A 24,092-nucleotide genomic window follows, 5' to 3' on the forward strand; every position below is an offset into this window, starting at 1 on the left:
AACTCAGGGCCTTGTACATGCTAGGAAAGCACTTTGTCACCAAGCTACATTCCCAGCCATTTTTAAGTTTTTTTTAAGATAGATTCTCACTAAGTTGCCCAGGCTGTCTTTGAACTTGTGATCCTCCTGTCTCAGCTTCCTGAGAAGATGGGATTAACGGTGTGCATCACCATGCCTGACAATGATGATTTTTATTTTAGGTGATAAACTATAAAATAGGCATTGGTCTCTTAAGAAATACCTGCCTTCTTTATATGTTTGCAATAAGTATCACTTTGTTATCTTATTCTTTTTAGATATGATTGTCATTTCTTTGCTCCCAGATTTAGAGTACATGGAAAATTATTCTTTACTCTGAATGTTTAAGCAACTTAGTATATTTCATAAGTTTGAATTTATTGTAGGCTTCTAATAGAAAAACTATGTCCTTTTTTTAAGAGAGAGAGAGAGAGAGAGAGAGAGAGAGAGAGAGAGAGAGAGAGAATGAATATGATTTTTTTTTGTAGATGGACACAACATGATGCCTTTATTTTATTATTATTTTTTAATGTGGTGCTGAAAATCAAACCCAGGTCCTACCCATGCTAGGCAAGCACTCTACCGCTGAGCCACAATCCCAGCTCGAAAAACTATGTTCTTAAATTAACATATTACAGTTTTTATTTTTGTTGTTTGAGTGTGGGTGTGTGTTTGTTACTGGGGATTGAACCCAGGGGCGCTCTACCACTGAGCTACATTCCCAGCTGTTTTTATTTGAAACTGACTTGCTAAGTTGCTCAGGCTAGCCTTGTACTTGCAAACCAGAATTATCTCAACTTTATCCATGGTGTGGTTCTCTGAGGACCTGCCTCTGAACATCTGCCAAGAAAATGCTCCAGCAGAGCAAAATCTTGAAAGTCATTCACAAAGACATTTTTAAAATTTGCCTTGAGCTTTTTTCTGAGCTGGCACAAAATAAAGAAAACTACAGGGAAAAAAGTCAGAGGCATTCTCTTAAAATCTCTAAAACCTGGAAGCTCTGAGGACTCCCAATAACTACTGATGCCTTTCTGAGCTGTTTGACTATCATACCTCCCAGTCTGGAGGTAAGATCACTTTTCTGTCAAAAATGTCTTTTGCCTGAAGGAGACTCAGGTCTCATCACTGATGAGAGCAAAGATCAGATATCAACTCTGCTTTTGTGGAGTGGAGAAACAGGGCTTTCAGGTTGTATATTGATGAGTATTGTATGCTGTAGCTTGGGGAATTTGGTGGGAAGGCCTGCAACTAACTAAAGATGAGGATGAGAAGAATGAAATGGAGGAGAGTGAGGTGAAGTTTGAGAACTCTTCTGCAAACTTATGAAAAAAATCTTAGATAAGAAGTTGAGAATCTTAGTTATGAAGGTTTTGACAATCCTCCAGTAGGCTGTCTTCAACCTGCTGCATTGTGACTAGCACTCAGGGCTGAACAGCGAACTCAGAGCAGATCATAACAGTCCAGGCACTTCAAGACAACTACAATCGGCAACATGATGGCCAGAAAGTACTTGGAGATAGATCCTAACCAACTCATTGTGGGGCATTATAAATATGTTTAAACTGAATTAGAGGAGAACTAACTGAATATTTGCTATAGAGGTATTAGATATAACTATTATACTGGATAAATAATTTATGTAATACTGATAACATGATATTTGACATGATCTTTGATGATATTTACAAATATTCATTTTATTACACTGTTACTTCAAAATAGAAATTTTAGTGTGTACTACAATCAGAATGTGTCATTTCTGAGTCATGAAAAAGTAATTGAAATTTACAAGTATTATAATTTGAAAATTATCACAAGTGACTTTATATCTAGAATTAGTATTCCTACATTCTTGTGGTTTTTCACCAATTACAATAATGTGTTAACAAAAGTTGTTTTTTTGCCTTCCATTTAGCTTTATTTCTCAGAGATTATTCTTAGAATAAAAGTAGAGCAATCAAACTGATTTTTTAAAAGTCTCTTAGTTAGGACCCTCCCCCCCCTTTTTTTTATTTGGCAGTTGTGGGTATTGGGCCTTGCACATGCTAGGCAGATGCTCTACAACTGGGCTACATCTTCAGTCCTAGGATTTTTACTTTTTAATGTGTCATGCCTCATACAGACTTAATCCTAACATTCTGACTAGACATTCTGACTAGTCTGTCCTACATATTTCAATGTTAACAATTTCATTCTCCTGGGTTCTATTAACATAGAATTGTGAAGGCTTAAGATATGGGCAGGAATGTGGGCAGGAATGAAGTTGGTTTTTGTACTCTTAGTGGTAAAAAGGCAACTAAATGATTAATTGATAAGAAATTAATTTCCCACTCCTTAAACCCTATGTACATATTCTATCATCCTCCTTTCTCTTACTACAAAATATCTGTTCTACAGACAAGTGGTGATATGTTAAAGAAAGCCCCCACATCTGTCTGGATTGGCATGACTAGCAGTAGTACTATCCCCAGAGGAAAGTTCTTAGGGGAGTGTTCTTTACCTCTTTATTTCCCTTTGCTTGCTTACTAGCCTTTAATTAAATTTATACCAGTAAATGGTTTTATTTGAAAATAAATAAGGCTTAATTTAAAAAATATTTTTAGCTAATTTTAAGGAAGCATTTTGTAAAAGAAGATCTAGTAACTTGAAGCTTTTAGTTATCTTTCTAAAGACTAAATAGGAACTGCACTTAGAACTTCAGTTAACTTAAATGAAAGTGTCTTTTGCATTGTAAGAACTTAGATGTTTGAGGAATGATTGACATTTGATATGCCTCTTAGATACTTCAGTTAAATATAATTACCATATTTGTTTTGCTATTAAGGCATTTTTCCTAGATGTAAAAGATACACAGTTAGTAGAAATATTATTGTTAGGTAAATAAAATTTGGTCTATCATAATATATCAGGAAATTGTTTTTATACAGGTAAATGATTGCTGTAATGTGGTGAAAACAGGAAAGCCTACCAATTTATTAATGGTACAGTTTTCTTTGTACTTCTTCAGTGTGTCTATTTAAAAATTCTACAAAGTCTTATCATGTGTATTTTTGCAGAAATTTAACCTGCAGTTACACCCTACTTTTTTTTAACCCTGGTATGGTTTTATGTTAATTAGATTCTCAATTATAACTAGACTGACAACTGGATACATTCCATTTATCTTTAGTTGGAACTATAATCTAATTGCATTAAACAAAAGGGAGGAATTTAAGGTATGAATACAGGCTTGTTTATAGAACTTAAGGGCAGAAATAGAATCAGAACTCTGAGAGAAATTGAAACTAGAGTTTGAAAAGTCATCAAGAATCCAGGAAGAACTTTCAGTCCACATTTTTCTCTGCCTGTCTGCCTGTCTTATTTCTCCTATTTTCTCAGCTTTATAATGTGAAAGGTAAATTCTTTGGCTCTTTACCCAAAGTGCACATGACCTATCAGCATGTTGACAGCATGGAAACATGTTGACTGAGATTGTAAGCCTATGAAGTGAGCATAGTTTCCAGAGAACCCCTGTGGGCTGAGGGTACAATAAAGTGTCACTTCAAAATTTAATATTTTAAATATTTTCTTTCTATTTTCAAGTTACAGGCTAGTGAAACTCTACGAAACAGCACTCACAGTAACACAGCTGCAGATTTACTGCAAGCCAAACAACAGATTCTCACTCATCAACAACAGGTTGAAGAACAAGACCATCTATTAGAAGATTATCAAAAAAAGAAAGAAGACTTCAAAATGCAAATTAATTTCTTACAGGAGAAAATTAAAGTATATGAAATGGTATGTGTATCTTAAGGAAGTCAACCTACTTGTAGCAGCTTTGTAATTAACTTTAAAGTTTTTAATGAAGGTGTTTATCTTTTTTTATGCATATGCACCCAAAATTTCATAATTCAGACAAACTCTTTGAGTATATAAAATAATATATTTCAAAAACATTGAGAATTTCGTAGTAATAGTTTTAAAGATGATACTACTCATTACTCTGCTCCTTAAAAGTGATCTGCCTATGCTAAACTAAAGTCTCAGGTGAATCTATTTTTATAACTAGGATCTTTATCCTTTTTCCTCCAACTAAATGTATTTCTTCTTATTTTAGCCATGATTATAAAATTCTGAACAAGAAATTTTGTAAATTTAAATTAGAAAAAAATGTGGTTGATTCTTTTTATTCACTTGAGTTATATTCCAGTTTGGGGGAATTATTTAGTCAATAAGTGCTCCTGGTAGGAAATGTATCACATGGATTGTAATCTTTAATCTTAAAAGCAATTCATGCTAGCAGATTCCATTTTTTTGTTTGTTTTTTTGAGAAGTTAAAGTTTAGATGTGATTATCCTGAAGCTGCCCCATTAACAGGTGCCAGAGTTGAAATTCTGAGCTCCTTGCACTACATTGCACTCTGATCCTTGCCATCTCTGTCCTCTTTTTTGCTCTGTGAGAGCTGAAACAAGGCAGTGTGATCACCGTGTTTGAATGTAGCTGAACATGATTTTACAGTAACTCAAAATTTCTTGCCATCACTCTGTGTGTGTCTACAAATGTCTATGAAAGCACCATTGGTATGGATTTGTGGGTTTCAAATAAATTTGAGCAAGTAGGCAAATACAGAATCTGGGAATAATGAAGATGGAGAATACATATAATACAGCATATTTTATAAATTTAGCAGATTCTACAGGAAGTTGAGAAATTACCAAGACAAGAATATTGTTTGGATAACAAAAGCATTAACTAGCACTTATTAAGTACTTACTCTATAACAGGCAGTATTCAAAGCCTCTTACACATATTAATGCATTGAATCATCATTACAACCCCATGAGATAAGGGTACTTTTATCATTTACAAATGATGGTACCAAGACAATGCAAGATGAAGGAAATAATCCAGGTGCAGAAGTGATGTATTGATAGAGCCAAATTTCAAAGCTCAGTTATCTGACTCCAGAGACTCCTCTTTGAAAAATAGGAAATGTACAAATTAAAATTATGAGAAGGGCATGCTTTTCAACTAAGGTAATTTAAAGATTATGCAAGTGTTTACAGAATACCTATTCTGTAGTAACCCTTGCAAAAGATATATGACGGACCTTAAGATGTCCCCTTTCTTCACTGAACCCATGGAGAGGTGTGGCATGTACACAAGTTACCACAAAATAAAAAGTAAGTGCAGGTAACAAGTGTTATGAATGTTTTGACGAGGTCTGATTTATGAGGAAAAGATTCAGGGTAGACATCAGCAGGGAGGTAATATTTGAGATAGATCTATAAATTGGAATAATGTGTTATTTATATTTTGTTTACCCATAAATTGGCATAATATATGGAACATAATATATGGAACAGCTATTCAATACCTATTTGGTAATAATTGTTTATGAATTCATGACAAATAGAGATAGGCAGGATATTCTTTGCGGGGTGTGGAGTGGGCATAAAGACCCAGGCTGAAATGTTGAAAATGTATAGGGAGCAAAAAGTAATTTACTTAGAAAGCAATAGGCTTTGGAAGTGTCTTTCTGGAGGGTAAGAGTAGAAAGACAATCGAGGCCTAAGTTGAAAGTGCCCGGATCTAGGATTTTATTATTTCTTATTGTCACTAGGCAGTATAATTTCAGATAATCTAAAATTTCTGTAATTCATTTTAGTAATGAAAATAAACTGTTTATTTGAATGTTAGCAATAATACTTTTATTGTTCTTATTATTATATTTTAATTTCTCAGTTTTCAAAAAATTTAATCCCTTTGAGAAGTAGTTCTGTCAGAGCAGCTGAAGTAATTATATTGATAGTCAAAGGATCATTATCCTAATCCTCCAAACCTCCTGTGTTATAGTAGTCACAAACAGGAAGTATATTATTCCCCACTCTTTCAGGTGTAGTTCTAAAAATAGAGGTTTCCTTGACTGAAGGGCTCTCAGTTTTGTAACATAGAACAAGTGATTTAAAACCATGTAATTTGAAAAAAGCTAAACAAAGAAAACTGTGAATTTGTGGTGTTTAATAGTTGAATGAAGAATTATGGTTATCATATTAGGTGTTGGACAGTATTGAATTAAGTTATTTTCTTTTATGAGGAGTGTTCCTTTCATCTTATAGAAAATCAGGAAATAAAATTATAACAGATTTTTATATCAATGTTAACATTTTTCAAAACTAGTTATTATTTAACAGTTTAGCTAAAATTGACCATCATGAACTGATTTTACTTTTTTAAAAAATTTGTTAGTTGTAGATGGACAAGATATCTTTATGTATTCATTTATTTTTATGTGGTGCTGAGAATTGAACCCAGTGCCTCATGTGTGTGAGGCAAACACTCTACCTCTGAGACCCAGCCTCAGTCCTGATTTTACATTTTATATAGGTTCCAAATGATTTATAAATTTCTTTCTAGTATATGAATATATTTGTATAAAGCTCAGTAAAAATAAAATGCCTTAATTATTTTATTTTAACCTCAAACACATTCTGGGAGATAGAGGAAATTTATCTTTATTGTACAGATAGAAATACCAGGATTAATAGATTACACTAATTTACTAATGTTGCATTCTAGTGTAGAAATTAAGAAGGCTCAGCACTTGATAATAGCATATGATGTAATTGGAAAAGGAATATGTGACACTCAGACAACAGCTCATAGTCTCACTCAAGAGGCTGCACAAGATAACCTTGGTTTATGTAGTGCAAAATTTGGCCTTTATTTGTTAGGCTCAGAAGTCATATTTTTTTTTTCTTGAGCTATATCAGAGGTTAATTAGTTCAAGAGGTTAATGTTTAAGTCTAAATATAAGACTGTGAATTTACAATGAGAAATAATTATCACAAACTTCAGATTTTAAGCTCATTGGATTTTATATTCTTTCTATGGACAGATGAATTTTAAAAGCCAGGTAATAATTTAAAAAGTTGTTTATTAAGTATTAGATGAAAGGGTGTTGGAGGAATCAGATGTTCAGTGGCATGAGGTTGAGATAACTTGTTACATCCATCTCAGAGTAGTAATGTTCATGTCTGTACACTAAACTTCTTAAATGCTCCTTGCTGTAACTCCCAATATTGTTTTCTGCATTCAGTATGGTTTTTCGAAAGGGATCAGACTTCTCAAAGGTTGATGGTGTGTTGGTCTTCTTCCAAGAACTATACTCAATTGATCAATGCCTACATTTTCTTTGTACATTCATTCAAGGCACCCAGAAGTCCTTGTTTGGCAAGGACTCGTGTCTCCTTAACATAACTTTACTTCCTTACCTATATTTTCATCAGTTATATGGATTTCGCTTATTTCCTTGGCTTTGGGACTATAGCTCTTCACTGTTTAATGAATATGCGTTAATATGTCTTGTCTTAGCCTAATCTCCAGTTCCAAAGATAGGAACTGGGGAAAATTATCTGATGGTCTTTTATCTTTCTGTTTGAACTGTGGGTCTAAGCCCAAGTTGGTATGCTGTAAATATACAGTAGTGGTCTTAGGTGTCACTTGATGTTCAGTCACTTAAGCATTGCATATCCCTAAATTTCTGATTCACTTAAAACCCCAGGAATGAAGTTAAGGAAGACTTAAAGGAATCCACTTTAGTTCTTGTTGTTGTTCTCATTTTATAGCACTTGTCCATGAAATACCTTCAAATCACTAGAATCCAGGGGAGGACCGGTATTTATTTATTTTTTGTTTCTTATGAGAATCCAGGGGAGGACCGGTTTTTATATTTTTGTGTCTTCTGAGAGTGTCTAGATAGTATGTAGTACTATAACTAGCCATCAGAAATACTTATATTTAGAATATTGACCAGTTAATAAGAAAAATGAAAATGTGATAGTTTATATAGATATTTTAATCAGACTGGATTTTGTTTTGTTTTGCTTTTTTGGTGGTGCTAGAGATCAAACCCAAGGCCTCACACATGCTAGGCAAATTAGATTGCATTTTTAAATTTAAATATTTAATCACAGCACAATGTAAGATAAATTTCTTCCCAAGAAGGGTAAAACTGTTATATTGTTTGCTCATATGTACTGTCAGGTAGATAAGTCCTAGGTCTTCTTGTACTGGGAAAAATTGGGGGGGGGGGCAGGCCCAACAGTTGTTTTTTATAGAATTTTATAAAAAGGAGACACCCATAAGAAGTTGCCAGAAGCTAAAAATGTCATTCTTATATTTTCATTTTCTTTTCTTTCTAAAGGAACAAGATGAAGTAGAAAAGTCAAATAAAAAAGAATTACAAGAAAAGGAGGCGATCATCCAGGCATTAAATATAAGAATAATAGAAGAAGAAAAAAAGAATCTTGAGCTAAAGGATCAAGTCACAGCCACTGAAAAATTAATGAGAGAATTACAAGAACAAATTGCAAGTATGAAATTAGAGCTGGCTAATTCTAAGCAAAAAGAAAGACAATGTTCTGAAGAAATAAAACAATTAATGGGTACAGTTGAAGACCTTCAGAAAAGACGTCATTACACAGATAGCCAGTTTGAATCTGATGTGGTACAGAAAATGGTGGAAAAAGAAATGCAGAAAAGATTAGAACAACTCCGAGCAGAGATGGATGAAATGTATGGGCAGCAGATAGTACAGATGAAACAAGAGTTAATAAAGCAACACATGTCACAAATAGAGGAACTTAAAGCACAACATAAGGAAGAAATTGAGAGTGTCTTAAAATCACATTTAAATATTACAATTAATGAAGATCAAATAAAGTTAATGAACGTGGCAATAAATGAACTGAATATGAAATTACAAGATGCTAATGCGCAAAAGGAAAAACTCCAAGAAGAACTAGGAATAATTTCAGGAGAAAAATCTACTCTGCAGAGACAACTTGATGACCTTTTTGAAGAATTGAACTTTTTAAGGGACCAAATTCAGAGAGCTAGAATGATAATAGCTGAACAAGAAAGTCAACTGAATGAAGCACATAAGTCCCTTAGTACAGTGGAAGCTTTAAAAGCTGAGATAGTTCTGGCATCTGAATCTAGGAAAGAACTAGAGTTAAAACATGAAGCAGAAGTTACAGATTACAAGATAAAACTTGAAATGTTGGAAAAAGGAAAAAATGCTGCATTAGACAGAATGGCTGAATCACAAGAAGCTGAATTAGAGAGGCTGAGAACACAGCTCCTATTTAGTCATGAAGAAGAACTTTCGAAACTAAAAGATGATTTCGAAGTTGAACATCGAATAAATATTGAAAAACTTAAAGATAGCTTAGGCATTCACTATAAACAGAAGTTAGATGGCTTACAAAACGAAATGAGTCAAAAGATGGAAACAATGCAATTTGAAAAAGATAATTTGATAACTAAGCAGAATCAGTTGGTTTTGGAAATTTCAAAACTAAAAGATTTACAGAAGTCCATCATGGATTCAAAATCAGAAGAAATGACCCTTCAGATGCATGAACTCCAAAAGGAAATTGAAATATTAAGACAAGAAAAAAAAGAAAAAGGTACGCTTGAACAAGAAGTTCAGGAATTACAACTTAAAATTGAATTATTGGAGAAACAAATAAAGGAAAAAGAGGATGACCTTAAAGAAAAATTTTCACAACTTGAAGCAGAAAATAACATTCTTAAAAATGAGAATAAAGCTTTTGAGGACATGTTGAAAATTTATGTTCCTGCTGAACAAGAAGAAAAATTGATTTTCATTGACTCCAGCAAGTCCATATCCAAAGATTGCAGCTGGCAAAAACAAATGGAAATGCTTACAAAAGAGAATGAGGCCCTCAAGCAACAGTGTATTCAGCTAAATGAAGAAATTGAAAAGCAAAGAAGTACATTTTCATTTGCTGAAAAAAATTTTGAAGCTAACTATCAAGAGTTACAGGAGGAGTATACTTGCCTTCTCAAGGTAAAAGATGATTTAGAAGACAGTAAAAACAAACAAGAATTAGAGTATAAAAGTAAACTTAAAGCACTTAATGGAGAGCTTCATTTACAAAGAATAAATCCAGCTATAATCAAAGTGAAAAGTGCCATGCTTGATACTGACAAAGCTTTTGTTGCAGAGCCATTAGAAATCTGTGAAGTTGTTGAGAAAGATACAACAGAACTTATGGAAAAACTTGAGGTAACCAAGCGAGAAAAGCTAGAATTGTCAGAGAAACTGTCTGATCTCTCTGAACAATTAAAACAGAAACATGGTGAGGTTAATTTTCTCAGTGAAGAAGTCAAATCTTTAAAGCAAGAAAAAGAGAAAATTCTATTGAGGTTTCAAGAGCTAGAACTCCTAATTAACCATCATAGAGCAGAAAATATAAACATATGTGATGTTCATTTAAGTTCTTTACAAGATGAAATAGTAACTATTATAAACAAGGATTCTCAAGGATCATTATCTAATGTAGGTGAAGATTTTGGAGAAGAATCAAAAACAGTAGTGGAAGAGAAAATTTCTTTTGAAAATGTGGCTATTAGAAGAGAAAGCAAGCAAGAACAGTTATTTTCACCATCAGTAACAAATGAGTCCTCACCTGGGACAGATCAATCAAGTGAAAACGATAAACTCCATCAGGAACTTTATGTACTTAAATCAGAACAGGTATATTTACTTATTTACATATGGTATAACACAGTGAAAATGTATATTTCATGCTAAAAAGAGTTTTCACCTTCTTAAAACAAATTTATAAAAGAAAATGAAAGTGAATCATGTAATTCTCATTTGGATCTATCATTTATCATTTAATTTTCCTATTTTTTTTCTTAAACTGCTTTTCTTTTAGCTAATCTACTATATATTCTGCTCAGGAAATAAAGCACTATTTTCTTTGTAAAGACAATAATTTAAATAATATTGTTTAGAATCTCAACTTTACAAAAGTTATTGATTTTATAACTTAGTATTTTGTTGCAATTTCAAAGACTTTTAGAGTTTTTATTTCATACTGGTCTTTTTCAAGGTTCCACAATTGTAAACAAACTCTTGAGTGTTTTAGAACCTTATGCAGTTGTTCAATAGTTATAAATTCTTTTTCCTTTTTGCAAGAAAAACACTTAAGCCCTAGAGTTTTTTGAGTCTTATACCTGAGGAGGAAAAAAAATAGTATTAATTCTCTGTACAGCTAAAGAAATAAAACACATAAAATAATAGGTTATTTCCTTTTATGTCAGCTATTCATATTAGAAATAACAGAAAAGTCTGATGTGTATCTTCAGTATGATAATGCTAAATAAACTTTTTATAATTAAAAACATCTTTTAGCTGTAGATGGACATTTTACCTTTATTTTATTTATTTATAATATGGTGCTGAGAATTTAACCCAGTGCTTCACACATGCTAGTCAAGCTCTCTACCACTGAGCCACAACTGTAGCCTGCTAAATAAACTTATGTGTTTCTAAAACTTAGGTAATAAATATCTTTTGCAGATATAAGAGTTTAGTGTTGAAAGAGAGAAGAAGTTAAGGAGTATATATTTCAGTGAGGAAAGACAGGTAATAAATGTGAAAATAAGACAGAAATATTTTTAACAGTCTATGAAGAAATAAAACATGGTATTGTGATAAAATAAAACAGGGAAGCTCACAAAAGAAATTGAGAATGATGGGTGGAGGTGGGTGGTGGTCTGGAGCTTGGAGGAATTAACACTTGAACTGAGATTCGAATGAGAGGGAAGAGGCTACATTATAAAAATTAGAGCAGTTGTACCATGAGTAAATTTGAGGAACCGAATTGAAGGCCTATGTAGTTGAGTTTGAGAAGAATTTGAAGAAGAAGAAACTCAATCATAGGGAGCCCCTTATAGACTTTGTAAGTTTAGATTTTTATCCCTAAGTACAATAGGAAGTCATCCGAAAGTTTTCTGTTTTTATTTCTAATGACATGTTCATGTTGATGATCTTATCAAATGTGGTCATACTTTAAGTTTTTAATAACTTGAATAGACCCAAGAAATTCAAATTGCTTAACTACTATTGCTATGTTAAATATTGCAAATTGTTTTTAAAACTATAAATGGTGGTGATTACTCCTAAAAAATGTCAGACATAATTTAAATTTTATTAAAAAGCATTATTCGAAGAAGACCTGAATTTGAAGTACATTTGTCAAATTGGTGAAATTTTCTTAATAGGAATTTTGTTTCTGTATTGAAGATACTTGCAATGGTGTTTACTCTCTCCTTGAAATTAACTAAACAAAGTGAAGAAAAGCAAGTCTGTAAATTGCTCCCATTTATCATTACTAAAATAAACCCCATCATTGATACAGAGGGGGGAGTAAGGTATGTATGCAGGTGGAGGGAAGCTCACAGAAGAAATTGAGCGGTGACTTACATAGTGATCCTGTTTACTTGTCTGAAATACTGCAGAGGCAACAAAATACTCCTACTCTCAGTATTAAACTTAGTAATTAGAGCAGATATATCTCACTGAAACCAAAATAAATGTGGCTGTTAAGAATTTTTAACTGGCCAGCTGCAGTGGCAAACGCCTATAATCCCAGCTGAGGGAGGCTGAGGCAGGAGGCTAGTGAGTTCAAAGCCATCCTCAGCAACAGTGAGGCTGTAAGCAACTCAGTGAGACCGTCTCTCTAAATAAACTACAAAATAAGGATGAGATGTGGTTCAGTGGTCGAGTGCCCTGAGTTCAATCCCCAGTACCAAAAAAGAAAAAAGAAAAAGAAAAAAAATAATTTTTTAACTGAAAAGAAAGAAATGAATAGTTTTGGAGTATAATTCCAGATTATCAAAGAGTCTTTTCAACATTGGGGTGCAAGAAATAAGGAGTGGCAGGAACATTATAGATATTGGCTAGTTATTGATGCTGAGAGAAGCCATAAATTCAAGTGTGTGTGTTTACAATTGGAGGTAATTATTGGTATTGGAGGAGATACTGAGCTTAGAAACATCTACTGGAGCTTAGAAACCTCAAGAGGAACCATAATATCAGTTCTGTGAGTGAAGAGACACTACTGTATAGGCTATATAGACAGCTACTATATCCCTAGTACCTAGAATAATGTTTTGCACATGATCAGCAGTTAATAATGTTTTATGAATGGATGAATGAGGGGTGAATAGGGGAAATAAACAAAGCTGCTTTATCAAGAATCAGCTGTGAATCAGGATAGGCCTTCATGTTAGAATGAAAATCAGAATAGCTTTTGTCGCTTGCTATTTAGCATTGTTCTATAAGCCCTAACCATTCCAAAGATAAAAAGATACATGGCATAAATAGAAGTAGATAATTCACAGGTGTAATTAAGAAATTGAGAAAAATAATCTAAGCAAAAAATCCAAAAAACCTAATGTAAAATAAATGTCAAAATTAGCCAAAAATATGTAAGACCAATATAAATAAAATTAGAATACTTTAATGAAAAATATTTGAATAAATGAAAGTCTCATTTCTGAGTGGGCAATTTTTTATATTATAGAATGTCAGTTATCTCTAGATTTATCCAACTTAAAAAGTTACAGAAATTTGACTTAATTGGTTTATAGTTCATCTGGAAGAGTAAATGCACAAGGAGAGACATGAATATTTTTTTAAAAAAAGTAGAATGTATGTAACATGATGTGTAAAAAATAATTTTTAGGTTTAAATATTATCAATTTAATAAATGAGATATTGAAATGAGTTAAGTATTCAACAGCATAGAAAAGTGTCAAGAATATCTACATTCAAAGGAAGTAGAAGGAAGGAAATAAAGAGCAAAAAATAAGAGAACTTGTAATAAACAAGTGGGGAAATTTTTAAGAACTTTGGAGGTTTATTATTTGAAAAGTTTATTTACAGGTATTAGATCTCCAAAAATATGACCAAGGGGGGAAAAACACATAAGCAAAATTAAGAATGAAATAAGGACATAAGTACAGGTACCACAAGAAATTTTAAAAGTCATAAATAATGCTACAAATAATCTCTGCCAATAGATTTGAAAATATAAGCAAACTCTAAATGGTGTTCTGGAAGAATATAAACTACCAGAACTAATGCAAATAGAAATGAATAAGTTCAAATAACCATTAAATAGAAATGAAAAAGTCAATAATCATTAAAGAGTTGAAGTAGTGGTCAGAAGTTTTCCCTTTTGCCTCATCTCAAACCAAAATGCTAGACTTAAGACCATTTTACAAGTAATTCTTATTAACTCTCCAAGAACAAAAGTGTAATTGTCCACTAAAGTAGGATTAAAGAGAGAATGGAAGAAGAAAGGAAAGAAGAAAAACCACTTAGTTCACCTTAGAAGGCCAATATTAATATGAAGTCCTGATAAGAATTGTAAAGAAAATAAAATTGTAGAGTAATCTAACTTGTAAGTGTAGTTGCAGAAATTCCAAATAAAATATTAGCAAGTTATACCAAGAGTGGACAAATAGTTAAACATTTGAAAAAAAAAATCTGTGACTGTAATCTCTACATTTTTATGTAGCAAGACAAAATCCATGATTATTTTAGTGCATATCAGAAAAAAATACATAAAAAATTTGACAACCCATTTATAAGTTAAAAAAAAGCTTTAGGAAATCAGGAATAGCAGGGAAATTTTCTAGTCATGATGCTGATTTTCATCAAAATGTTGACAGATTATATTTCTGATGGTGAAATTTAGAAGCATTTCCATTAGAATCAAGTATAGGACTAGGATACATACCCATTGTCAACATTACTATTGCAACATGGTTTTGTAGTTCTTAGTGAATGCTTCTCCAGTTCTTGCAATATGACAAGAATAGGAAATGAGAAAAAATATGAACAGATCAGGCAAAACTTTAAAACCAAGATAATAAGATGTTTTGAGTTTTTGTTAAGAAAATTATAAAATATTGAAGGACACAAAGACCTGACTGTGTGCTAATACATATCATATCCATAATGGAAAGATACAAAGAAAAATATCAGTTCTCTCCTAATTAATAATTCTAGTCAAAATTACAATAAGGTTTCTTAATGAATGTGGAATACTGATTCTAAAATTGATATAGAAGAGTAAATAGCCAAGAATACTCAAGACAATCTTAAAAGTATGTATTTGTTATCAAAACTTATTACAAAATCATTATAAACAATATGGTTTAATGTCAGGATGGTTAAGTAGATCAGTAGAATATAATGAAAAGCCCAGAACAGATCTGTATCTTGTAAAAATTTAGCAAGAAGGCCCTACAAATCAATGAATCACTTAGTGAATCTCTACTACATTCCAGGCACTGTTCAAGTCATTCATAATTTAACAGTGAATAAAAATGATCAAGGAAGAATAAAGTTTACTTTTTAGGGTTTAAATGAACATTAGAAAATACAGACAAATATTTCTGGTGGTCTTAAGTGCTATGAATAAAATTACAGTATGATAAGAAGAATAAGATCTCCCTAAGTGTAGGGCTTTTTTTGCATAGGGTAGGTCAAGGAAGACTACTTTGATGAGATGATATTTGAGCAGAGACAGAGGAAATAAAAAAATAAACCAAATTAGCAGAAGAAGCTTAGAGTATTCAAAATTGTTTGGGAGGAAAAAAAAACAAAATTGTTTTGAGCACAATTGACTTTTGATACTAGAGGTTAGAAGTTAGGGAATTAGATCATTGTCCCTTTAGGGAAAAAAATCAGGTTGGTTAAAAATGTACACATAAGAAGAAAATAGAATCTTAAGATAGGGAAAACTTTTAATAAAGACAAAGCATGGGAAAAGATTTAAAAATTTTATTGTATCTTTTAAAAACAATAATGTAAAATAGATTTGAGGACTGGGACTAGATATTTGCCATGAATGTAAGTTGCAAACAAAAGCTATCAAGAATATAGAAAGAACAATTAATGTAACAAGAGGTCCAAAAACAAAATAATAATGGGAAAAAGATGTGAAAGACATGTGCCTGAATAGGAAATCAAAGTATCTAATAAACATGAAAATATTCTTTCAACCTTACTATTCAGTGTAAAAATAAAATACCATTTTATACCCATTAGGTTGGTGAAGTTAGTCTGATATAAAGAATGGTGAGGATGTGAGTATATAAGTACTCAACCTTCTGGTAGCATTGTAAATTAGTACTGTTATATAAAAATAATTTGATCAAATCTAGCACAGTTAAAAATGCACTATCTGTGACCTAGCAGTTATATTTCTAAGTAGTTCTCAAAGTGGGGTTCCTGACCAGAAGCACAGCATTACTTGGTAATGGGTTAGAATTCATAGCTCTTTGACCTCTCCTGAAACAGAAACTGTGGAGATGGGGTTAGGTTTCTAAAGTAACCTGTTTTAATAAGCATTCCAAGTGATTCTGATGCATGTTACATTTAAGAACCACTAATTAGAAAGAAATTAGCACATTTATCCAAAAATTAGGAATAAACCAATTTATCTCCTGAAAGGAAATGGAAAAATTTTGGTATAGTCATAATACCACAGTTAAAATGAATTAACCTGTTGCCTACATGCTGTTAATTTTTTGTTTGTTTGTGGTACTGGACATTAAACCCCCCGTTACCTACATGGAATAATACCAGAGTCATATTGAATGAGAAAATAAACTTGTAAAATTAATATCATTTGTGTAAGTCCATAAAAATACAAAATATACAGTGCATTGAGAATGCAAAATGTATTGTAATGAAAAGTGATAATGTAAGAATTGGACTGGATTTGTACCAAACTATGATAATGGTTGCCTGTGAGAAAGGAGTGATGAGAACATAGAAGTGTATGGGGAATACAGGGAATGAAAAAAATAGAGAAAATGTTATAGTACTTGTTAATTTGGGTTTTGAGTTTATTGCTTGCATTTTTCCATATTTAAAATAGTATTTTAAATCCAGGCATGGTGGTGCGTGCCTGTAATTCCAGCTATTTGGGAGGCTAAGGCAGAGGAGGGTTCTAAGTTCAAGACCAACCTTGGCAACTTGTTGAGACCTTGCCTCAAAAAGGGCTGGGGTTGGGATTGTGGGTCAGTGGCAGAGCGTTTGTCTCACATATGTGAAGCACTGGGTTCAATCCTCAGCACCACATAAAAATGAAAATATTGAAAAAAAGGGGCTGGAAATGTCGCTCACAGGTAGAGAGAACCCCTGGGTTCAATTCCCAGTGCCATGAAAATAAAATATTATTTGAAAATAAAAATGAAAGATAAGGAAGAGCCAAGACAACATGAGAGAAATTGGTATGAAAATTTGTTCTGGTCTCCTTGGCTAACTACTCTTACACAGCTGTAGCCGATCTATTGCTGTTAGTCCTCTTAGGGTTTTTAATTGGACCCTGAATCTTTAACTGTTTATTTAATAAGATATATAAAACAAAAAATACATTCTGTAAAACTGATGGTCCTCCATACTCACTACAGTAGCTGTAAACCAATGATGATTAATTAATGATTTGATTAGTTCCATAAAACCAGTGGAGAATGTTATAGGACAGGCTATATAAGCAATGACCAAACAGACTTCATTTTACCCTGAGACTCCATATTACGTAAGAAGAGCTTCTCCCATAGGAAAGCCCCATCACTCTACCACATTACTAATTGCCTAGCATAGCCTACTTACAATACAAAATAGCAATTCTTACACAATGTAAAATTGTTCTCTTTGGTTCCCATTTTCCTTGGGCAGTGTACCTTTCTGGGGAATAATTGATTAGATGTTAGTAGCCATTCTTTAATTTATATTCAACTAGGGTCACTTTGATCCATTTCTCTTTTGATTATGATTATGAAAAAATCCCAGGAGAAATGAATGAGATGAAAATTTGATTAAGACATTGCACTGTTTCGCTTATGGCTTTATTCTGCTTCTGTACTACTTCTTGCTTGCTTGCTTGCTGGTTGCCAAGTCAATCTGGATGTGGTTTTCGCCTTTAAACATCCTAAAATGTTGAGGCTCTAGGCTGTTTCCTGCAGAGGCAACTTGTTTCTGTAGGGAGCAGTCCCGTACAGTCAGAATAAAGACTCTCCAATATGGACAAATCATAAGCTATACCAAATATCAAAATTTGCTCTAAAATTGAGGTAATGATACTACTCTCCTTGAAAAAAGAAGTAGCTCAGTATAACTGAACGAAGAATGAAGAAAAAAATGTCATTTGTTCTCTTATGAAGTTTTAAACTATAATTTATTTCTCCTCTTATTTTAGTATATGCAAAAAGCAAATTATTTTATAGTAAATTATTTTAAATTTTTCTAATATACACTTTCAGAATGATTTAAGGCTACAGATGGAAGCTCAGTGCATATCCCTTTCACTGGTTTATTCAGCTCACGTGGATCAGGTTTGTGAATATATGGAAAATGAAAAAGATAAAGCTCTTTGCAATATTAAAGAGGAGCTTATTTCTGCTCAAGAGGAAAAGATCAAGGAACTTCAGAAAATGTACCAGTTAGAACTACAGAATGTAAAAACACAAGAAATAGGTAAATAGTTTCTGACTTATAATTACCATGAAGCATCACTTAGAGTCCACCATTTCATAATTCTGTCCTTAGAACTCACAGGGGAAGGTGACTTGTGTATCTAAGCCCTAGTCTTATTTGTTCATATAATCATTGGATATTCATTTAAGTGCTAGAGAAAACTAAAATTACTGAGTCATTTTCCCATAGGAAATTGTAATCCATTGGGAAAGCATATATAAAATACACTGAAAATTTCTGAAATGTAAAGAATGGAGGGAGAAAAAAGAGTCTTGTCTTTCCTGGGGAGATGAGTAGCGTGGGGGTATGGGTAGGAGTAACTGGGTTGGAAATTTGGGGAAGGCTATGGAGTCTTAAGCATTGAGCTCTATCTAAGATTGCATCCATTTGGGAGAACTGGGAGTTCAGGTTGTGTTAGCTAGATAAAACTGGAGAGATTGGAAGGAGCTTGATTAGGAAAGGTTTTATGTACTCTGATGAAACATGCTTATGTTTTATGCTATTGGTGATAAGACCTACAGCAGGATTTTAAATAGTGGGAGTAACAATAAGATTTTTATTTTAAGTTGATACCATTAGGATCAGTTGGAAGGGATGAAATTATTGATGGGAAGACCAGCCAGATTGAATTGAGTATGAGAGAAAGTTAAGTTCAACACTTAGAGTTAGGTTCTAGTTTGTTGTTAATGTTAGCAGAAATTAAGAATGATACCCAAGTTTCTAGCTTAAGAAACTAGAGTATGGTTCTAGTCATAGAAAGGAACCAATTTGTGAAAAAAACAATAATTCAGTTTTAAATATATTGAGTTAAGAATAGAATACTTATTGACTTTGAAAAAATATATAGGAGTTAGTTGAAAATAGAAGTCTGAAACCCGGGACAAAAATTTAATTATGAGGTAAAGATTTATAATCAGCATGAATGTCAAGGACAAGAGGTCAAGGACAAGAATGAGTTATCAGGGGAAACTAGAGAATGAGTTAAAAGACCAAGATGGAATAATGGGAAGTAACAATGTTAAGGGACCATACAATGAACCATAAACAATTAGTCACAGTTAATGTTTTTATTTCATGATTATTTGGCCAGTTAACTAGACTTTTTGTGTTCAAGGTATCTCTAGGCCTTCACTTTTGCTTTTAGGAATGAGTTTTATTATTGGAATTGCTTTGGTGAACAGAATAGAATTTCAAGCATATCAGATAATACCATGCTTTTTCACTTCAGGGGTTCTTTGAATATAGTAATATTTTAAGTTTGTATTTTTTTAAATTGATATCTTCTTGAGGTAGTCTGTCCACTATTTCCCAAATTGCATGTTAACTAATGGCTCATTTAATTGGCAAAAAAGTTAGTTTAGTGATTAATTATCAGCATTTTTTAAGAAATAAAAATAAAAGAGGAAAGTGAAAGGTGTTAACTACTCTCCTCTGGTCCCTTTTCAACCCTTCTTTTGTTTCATGTTTCTGAATTGTTTTAAAGATATAAAATTGTTGAATTTAGAGATACTATACCATAAAAATAGGAGAAATGATCTTGAATCACACTGTTTTCATCAGTCAGAATGAGTCAAATTAAAACCTGAGTTTCACTCAAAACATTTTTCAAAGAATAAATATTTTTATACATTGAAATAAAATGATTGTTATTTCACTGAGAAGTTTGTATTGAAATGTGTATTGTCTTCTCTTCCTGTTATCTTCTCTGAAAGATACCAAAAAAATTAAACAACTTGAAGAACAAATTCAAGAATTAGAAAACTTCATATGCTTTTTGCGCAAACAATTGAAAGAAACTGAAGAAAATCATAGGGCAGAAATTTATTCTCTACAGGAGAAGCTTCAAGCCATTAGTGAGGCCATGGTGGACCCAAGGTATCTATTTACTTAAAACTTCATTCAGCAGTATTTGTAGCTTAGTAACAATGATAGTATCATCTGGAATGGTTATTTTAAGAATAAAATATAACTTTAACAAAGAGATAGGATGTAACATTTTTAAGAAATAAGAGCAGGATATAATTCTGTATCTTTGAAATGTGTGAAATAAATGTTGGTATAAACCAAAGACATTTTATTATAGGAATTTTACTTATACTTTTATGAAGATGTTATTATTAATCTATTTTCTGAATTAAAATAAGTCAGGTAGTAGATATTTACTTGTTTATTCTATGCCTAGGCTTTGATATGTTGATGTGGTGAATACTTAAATAATCTAAGTATGATCATTCCACTATGACTTGAATATACTCCATTTGATTGTCTAATGCTCAAATTCATCATGTCCCAAATAGAACCCTGATCTATGAGGAGAGAAGAAATGATCTTCATTTACCACTATGTATGTTTTCTTGGATCAGGATCTTCTAAAATTTTCTCCTTCTGTAGCCATCTTCATCCATCCTGACTCCTTTCTGTCATAACTCTCTGCCATTCTATGAAAAAATCTTGGTTTTTTTTAACCTTCAAAGTACATCAAAATTGTGCCACTCCTTACTGCTCCACTGGTCCCTGCCATTGTTGTGTGTTTCACCTGGATTACTTAACTTCTGTTTACAGTCTGTTCTCTATATAGTCAACACAAGTGCCAGAACCTTTGCTTTTATATTTTCAGTTACATCATGTTACTCTAATCCTCTTCTGCTCTTTACAGTCTCACTAGACCTGAGGACCATGACATCTTTGACTTTCATTTCCTACTGACTTTCTTATCACTTACTGTTCTCAAACCATATAATCCCATGGGGTTGGGGTTGGAGCTCAGCGGTAAAGCGCTTGCCTGGCTTGTGTGAGGTCCTGGGTTTGATTCTCAGCACCACATATAAATAAATTAAGTAAAGGTCCATTGACAACTAAAAACAATTTTAAAAGATTAAAAAAAAAAAACCTCATACATCCCCACTGTGATCCTCAAATATATCACATATCAGTACGCTTCTGCTTTAGGGATTCATTGGCTTTTTCTTCTACCTAGAATGATTATTCTCCAGGTATTTGTATGCCCACACCCTCATCTCTTTTGGATCTTTACTTAGATGTCATGTTCTTACATAAATTAAAATCGTCCCCAAAGAGTCTGTTGCTTACTTTTCTACTTCATTTTTTCTTAAAATTATTTGTTTTATATGTACGCATACATTATAATCATTGTGTGTGTGCATGTATATGTGTATATAAATAATGTATGTATGTAATTTATGTATCCAAATGTATATAAATTTAGAGGAAGTATTGTTTCATTTTGTTTGTCTTCAATTAAGGAATTTAAGCCTTTTTAAAAAACATTTTTATTAGATGTTATTTTATTTATTTATTTATTTACATGCAGTGCTAAGAATTGAACCCAGTGCCTCATACACACTAGGCAAGTACTTTACCACTGAGCCACAACCCCAGCCTAGGAATTTAAGCTTATCTTTGTCTATTTAAGTCACTGATATATTCTAAATCCACATGATTTCTAAATACTAATCTTACCTTATTGTTATAAGATTAGACATTTTAAGAAAACATTGTTACAAAGTAGTGAATGCTTATATGACAATACAGAATTTAGACATACATACCAAAAGATATGTGGGTAGATAAAATTAAAATTAAACTGATTGTAAGTTAAAATTAAACTAACTGTAAGTTAAGAACCTTCTCTTTACTGTTGCCACACTTCATTTCCAATATAAGCAATCATTGTTACTTTTGATATGTATTCTTTCAGACATTTTCCTATTTATATAGACATATATGTTAAAACAGGTTTTTAATGCAAGTGAGAATTTACAAGCTTTTTTAACTCAGTAATATATCTTAGATATATATTTATATACATACATACATACACACACACACACACACACATATATATATATATATATATATATATATATATATATATATATATATATATATATATTTGTATCAGGATTGAATTCAGGGGCTCTTTACCACCAAGCCACATCCTCACCCCTCTTCTTTTTTTTCAGAACTACTGTTTTTATTTAAAATAACTCATGTTCAGATCTACCACATACCAGTTGGGTAATGTTAGACAAATCAAATTTAATGAACTATTATTTCTATATATGTAGTTTCAATAACTAATTATTTTTTTTTTAGTTCTAACAATTTTTTTTTCTTCTAACTAGTTATCTAAGACAGTAGGATGCATTTTGACATATTATACATAAATGAATTATAACTTCTCATTCTTTGGTTGTGCATGATGTAGAATATGTGATGTAATCATATATGTACCTAGGGTAATAATATCTGATTCATTCTACTATCCTTTCTTCCCTCATAACCCTCCCCTCCCCTCATTGCCCTTTGTCTAATCCAAAATATGTTTATTCTTCCCTACCCCCCACCCCATTGTGAATTAGTATCTGCATATCAGACAAAATATTCAGTCTTTGGTTCTTTGGGATTGGCTTATTTAGCTTAGCATGATATTCTCCAGGTCCATCCATTTGCCACCAAATGCCATAATTTCATTCTTATTTAAGGCTGAGTAATACTCCATTGGGAAGATATATATCACACTTTCTTTATCCATTCATCTGTTGAAGGACACCTGGGTTGGTTCTGTAGTTTAGCTATTGTGAATTTAGCTGCTATAAACATGATGTGGCTGCATCACTGTATTATGCTGATTTAAAGCCCTTTGAGTATAAACCTAGGAGTGGGATAACTGGGTCAAATCGTGGTTCCATTCCACGTTTTCTTCGGAATCTCCATGCTGCTTTCTATAGTAGTTGCATCAATTTGCAGTCCCACCAGCAATGTATGAGTGTACTTTTACCCCCACATGCTTGCCAACATTTATTGTTGCATATTTTTTCTTTTTCTTTTTTTTGTGGTGCTGAGTATTGAACTAGGGCCTTGGGCATGTGAGGCAAGCAGTCTACCAACTGAGCTATGTCCCTAGGCCTGTTGCTCATATTCTTGATAGTTGCCATTCTAACTGGAGTGAGATAGAATCTCATTGTAGTTTTGATTTGCATTTCTCTAATTGCTAGAGATGTTGAATGCATTTTCACATATTTGTTGATCGATTGTATGTCTTGTGAAGTGTCTGTTCAGTTCCTTAGCCCATTTATTGATTGGTTTGTTTTTCTGGTGTTTTTATTGTTTTTTATTTATTTTTTTTTTAGTTGTTGATGAATCTTTATTTTTAAAATTTATTTATATGTGGTGCTGAGAATCAAACCCTAGGTCCCTCACACATGCCAGGCAAGCACTCTACCACTGAGCCACAACCCCAGCACCTGGTGTTAAGTTTCTTGAGTTTTTTATATATCCTGGGGGTTAATGCTCTGAGGTGTATGTGTGGTAAAGGTTTTCTCCCATTCTGTAGGCACTCTCTTCATATTATTGATTGTTTGATGTGAAGAACCATTTTAGTTTGAATCTTTTTATTGATTCTTGCTTATAGTTCTCGTGCTCTAGAAATCTTGTTAAGGAGGTCAGTTCCTAAGCTGAGATGGTAGAGTTAGGACCTACTTTTTCTTCTGTTAAATGCATGGTCTCTGTTCTAGTGCCTAAATCCTTGATGCACTTTGAATTGAATTTTGTGCAAGATTAGAGATAGAGGTTTAATTTCATTTTGCTTCATGTGGATTTTCAGTTTTCCCAGCACCATTTGTTGAATAGGCTATCTTTTCTCCAGTGAGTATTTTTGTCACCTTTGTCTAGTATGAGATAACTGTATTTA

At 32.5% G+C, this 24,092-nt stretch overlaps 1 protein-coding gene across 1 annotated transcript in view; it reads left to right on the forward strand.

Moving 5' to 3' along the window:
- Nucleotides 1-24,092, forward strand: part of LOC143389641 (A-kinase anchor protein 9-like) — a 133,562-nt gene that overhangs the window by 40,294 nt on the left and 69,176 nt on the right. The window contains 5 exon segments of the mRNA XM_077108363.1: nt 2,946-2,999; nt 3,601-3,798; nt 8,207-10,567; nt 18,166-18,379; nt 20,077-20,254. Of these exon segments, the coding sequence (XP_076964478.1) occupies nt 2,946-2,999; nt 3,601-3,798; nt 8,207-10,567; nt 18,166-18,379; nt 20,077-20,254 (3,005 nt within the window).

The sequence above is a fragment of the Callospermophilus lateralis genome, unplaced genomic scaffold (genome assembly GCF_048772815.1).
Source record: "Callospermophilus lateralis isolate mCalLat2 unplaced genomic scaffold, mCalLat2.hap1 Scaffold_63, whole genome shotgun sequence".
Taxonomy (NCBI): Eukaryota; Metazoa; Chordata; class Mammalia; order Rodentia; family Sciuridae; genus Callospermophilus; species Callospermophilus lateralis.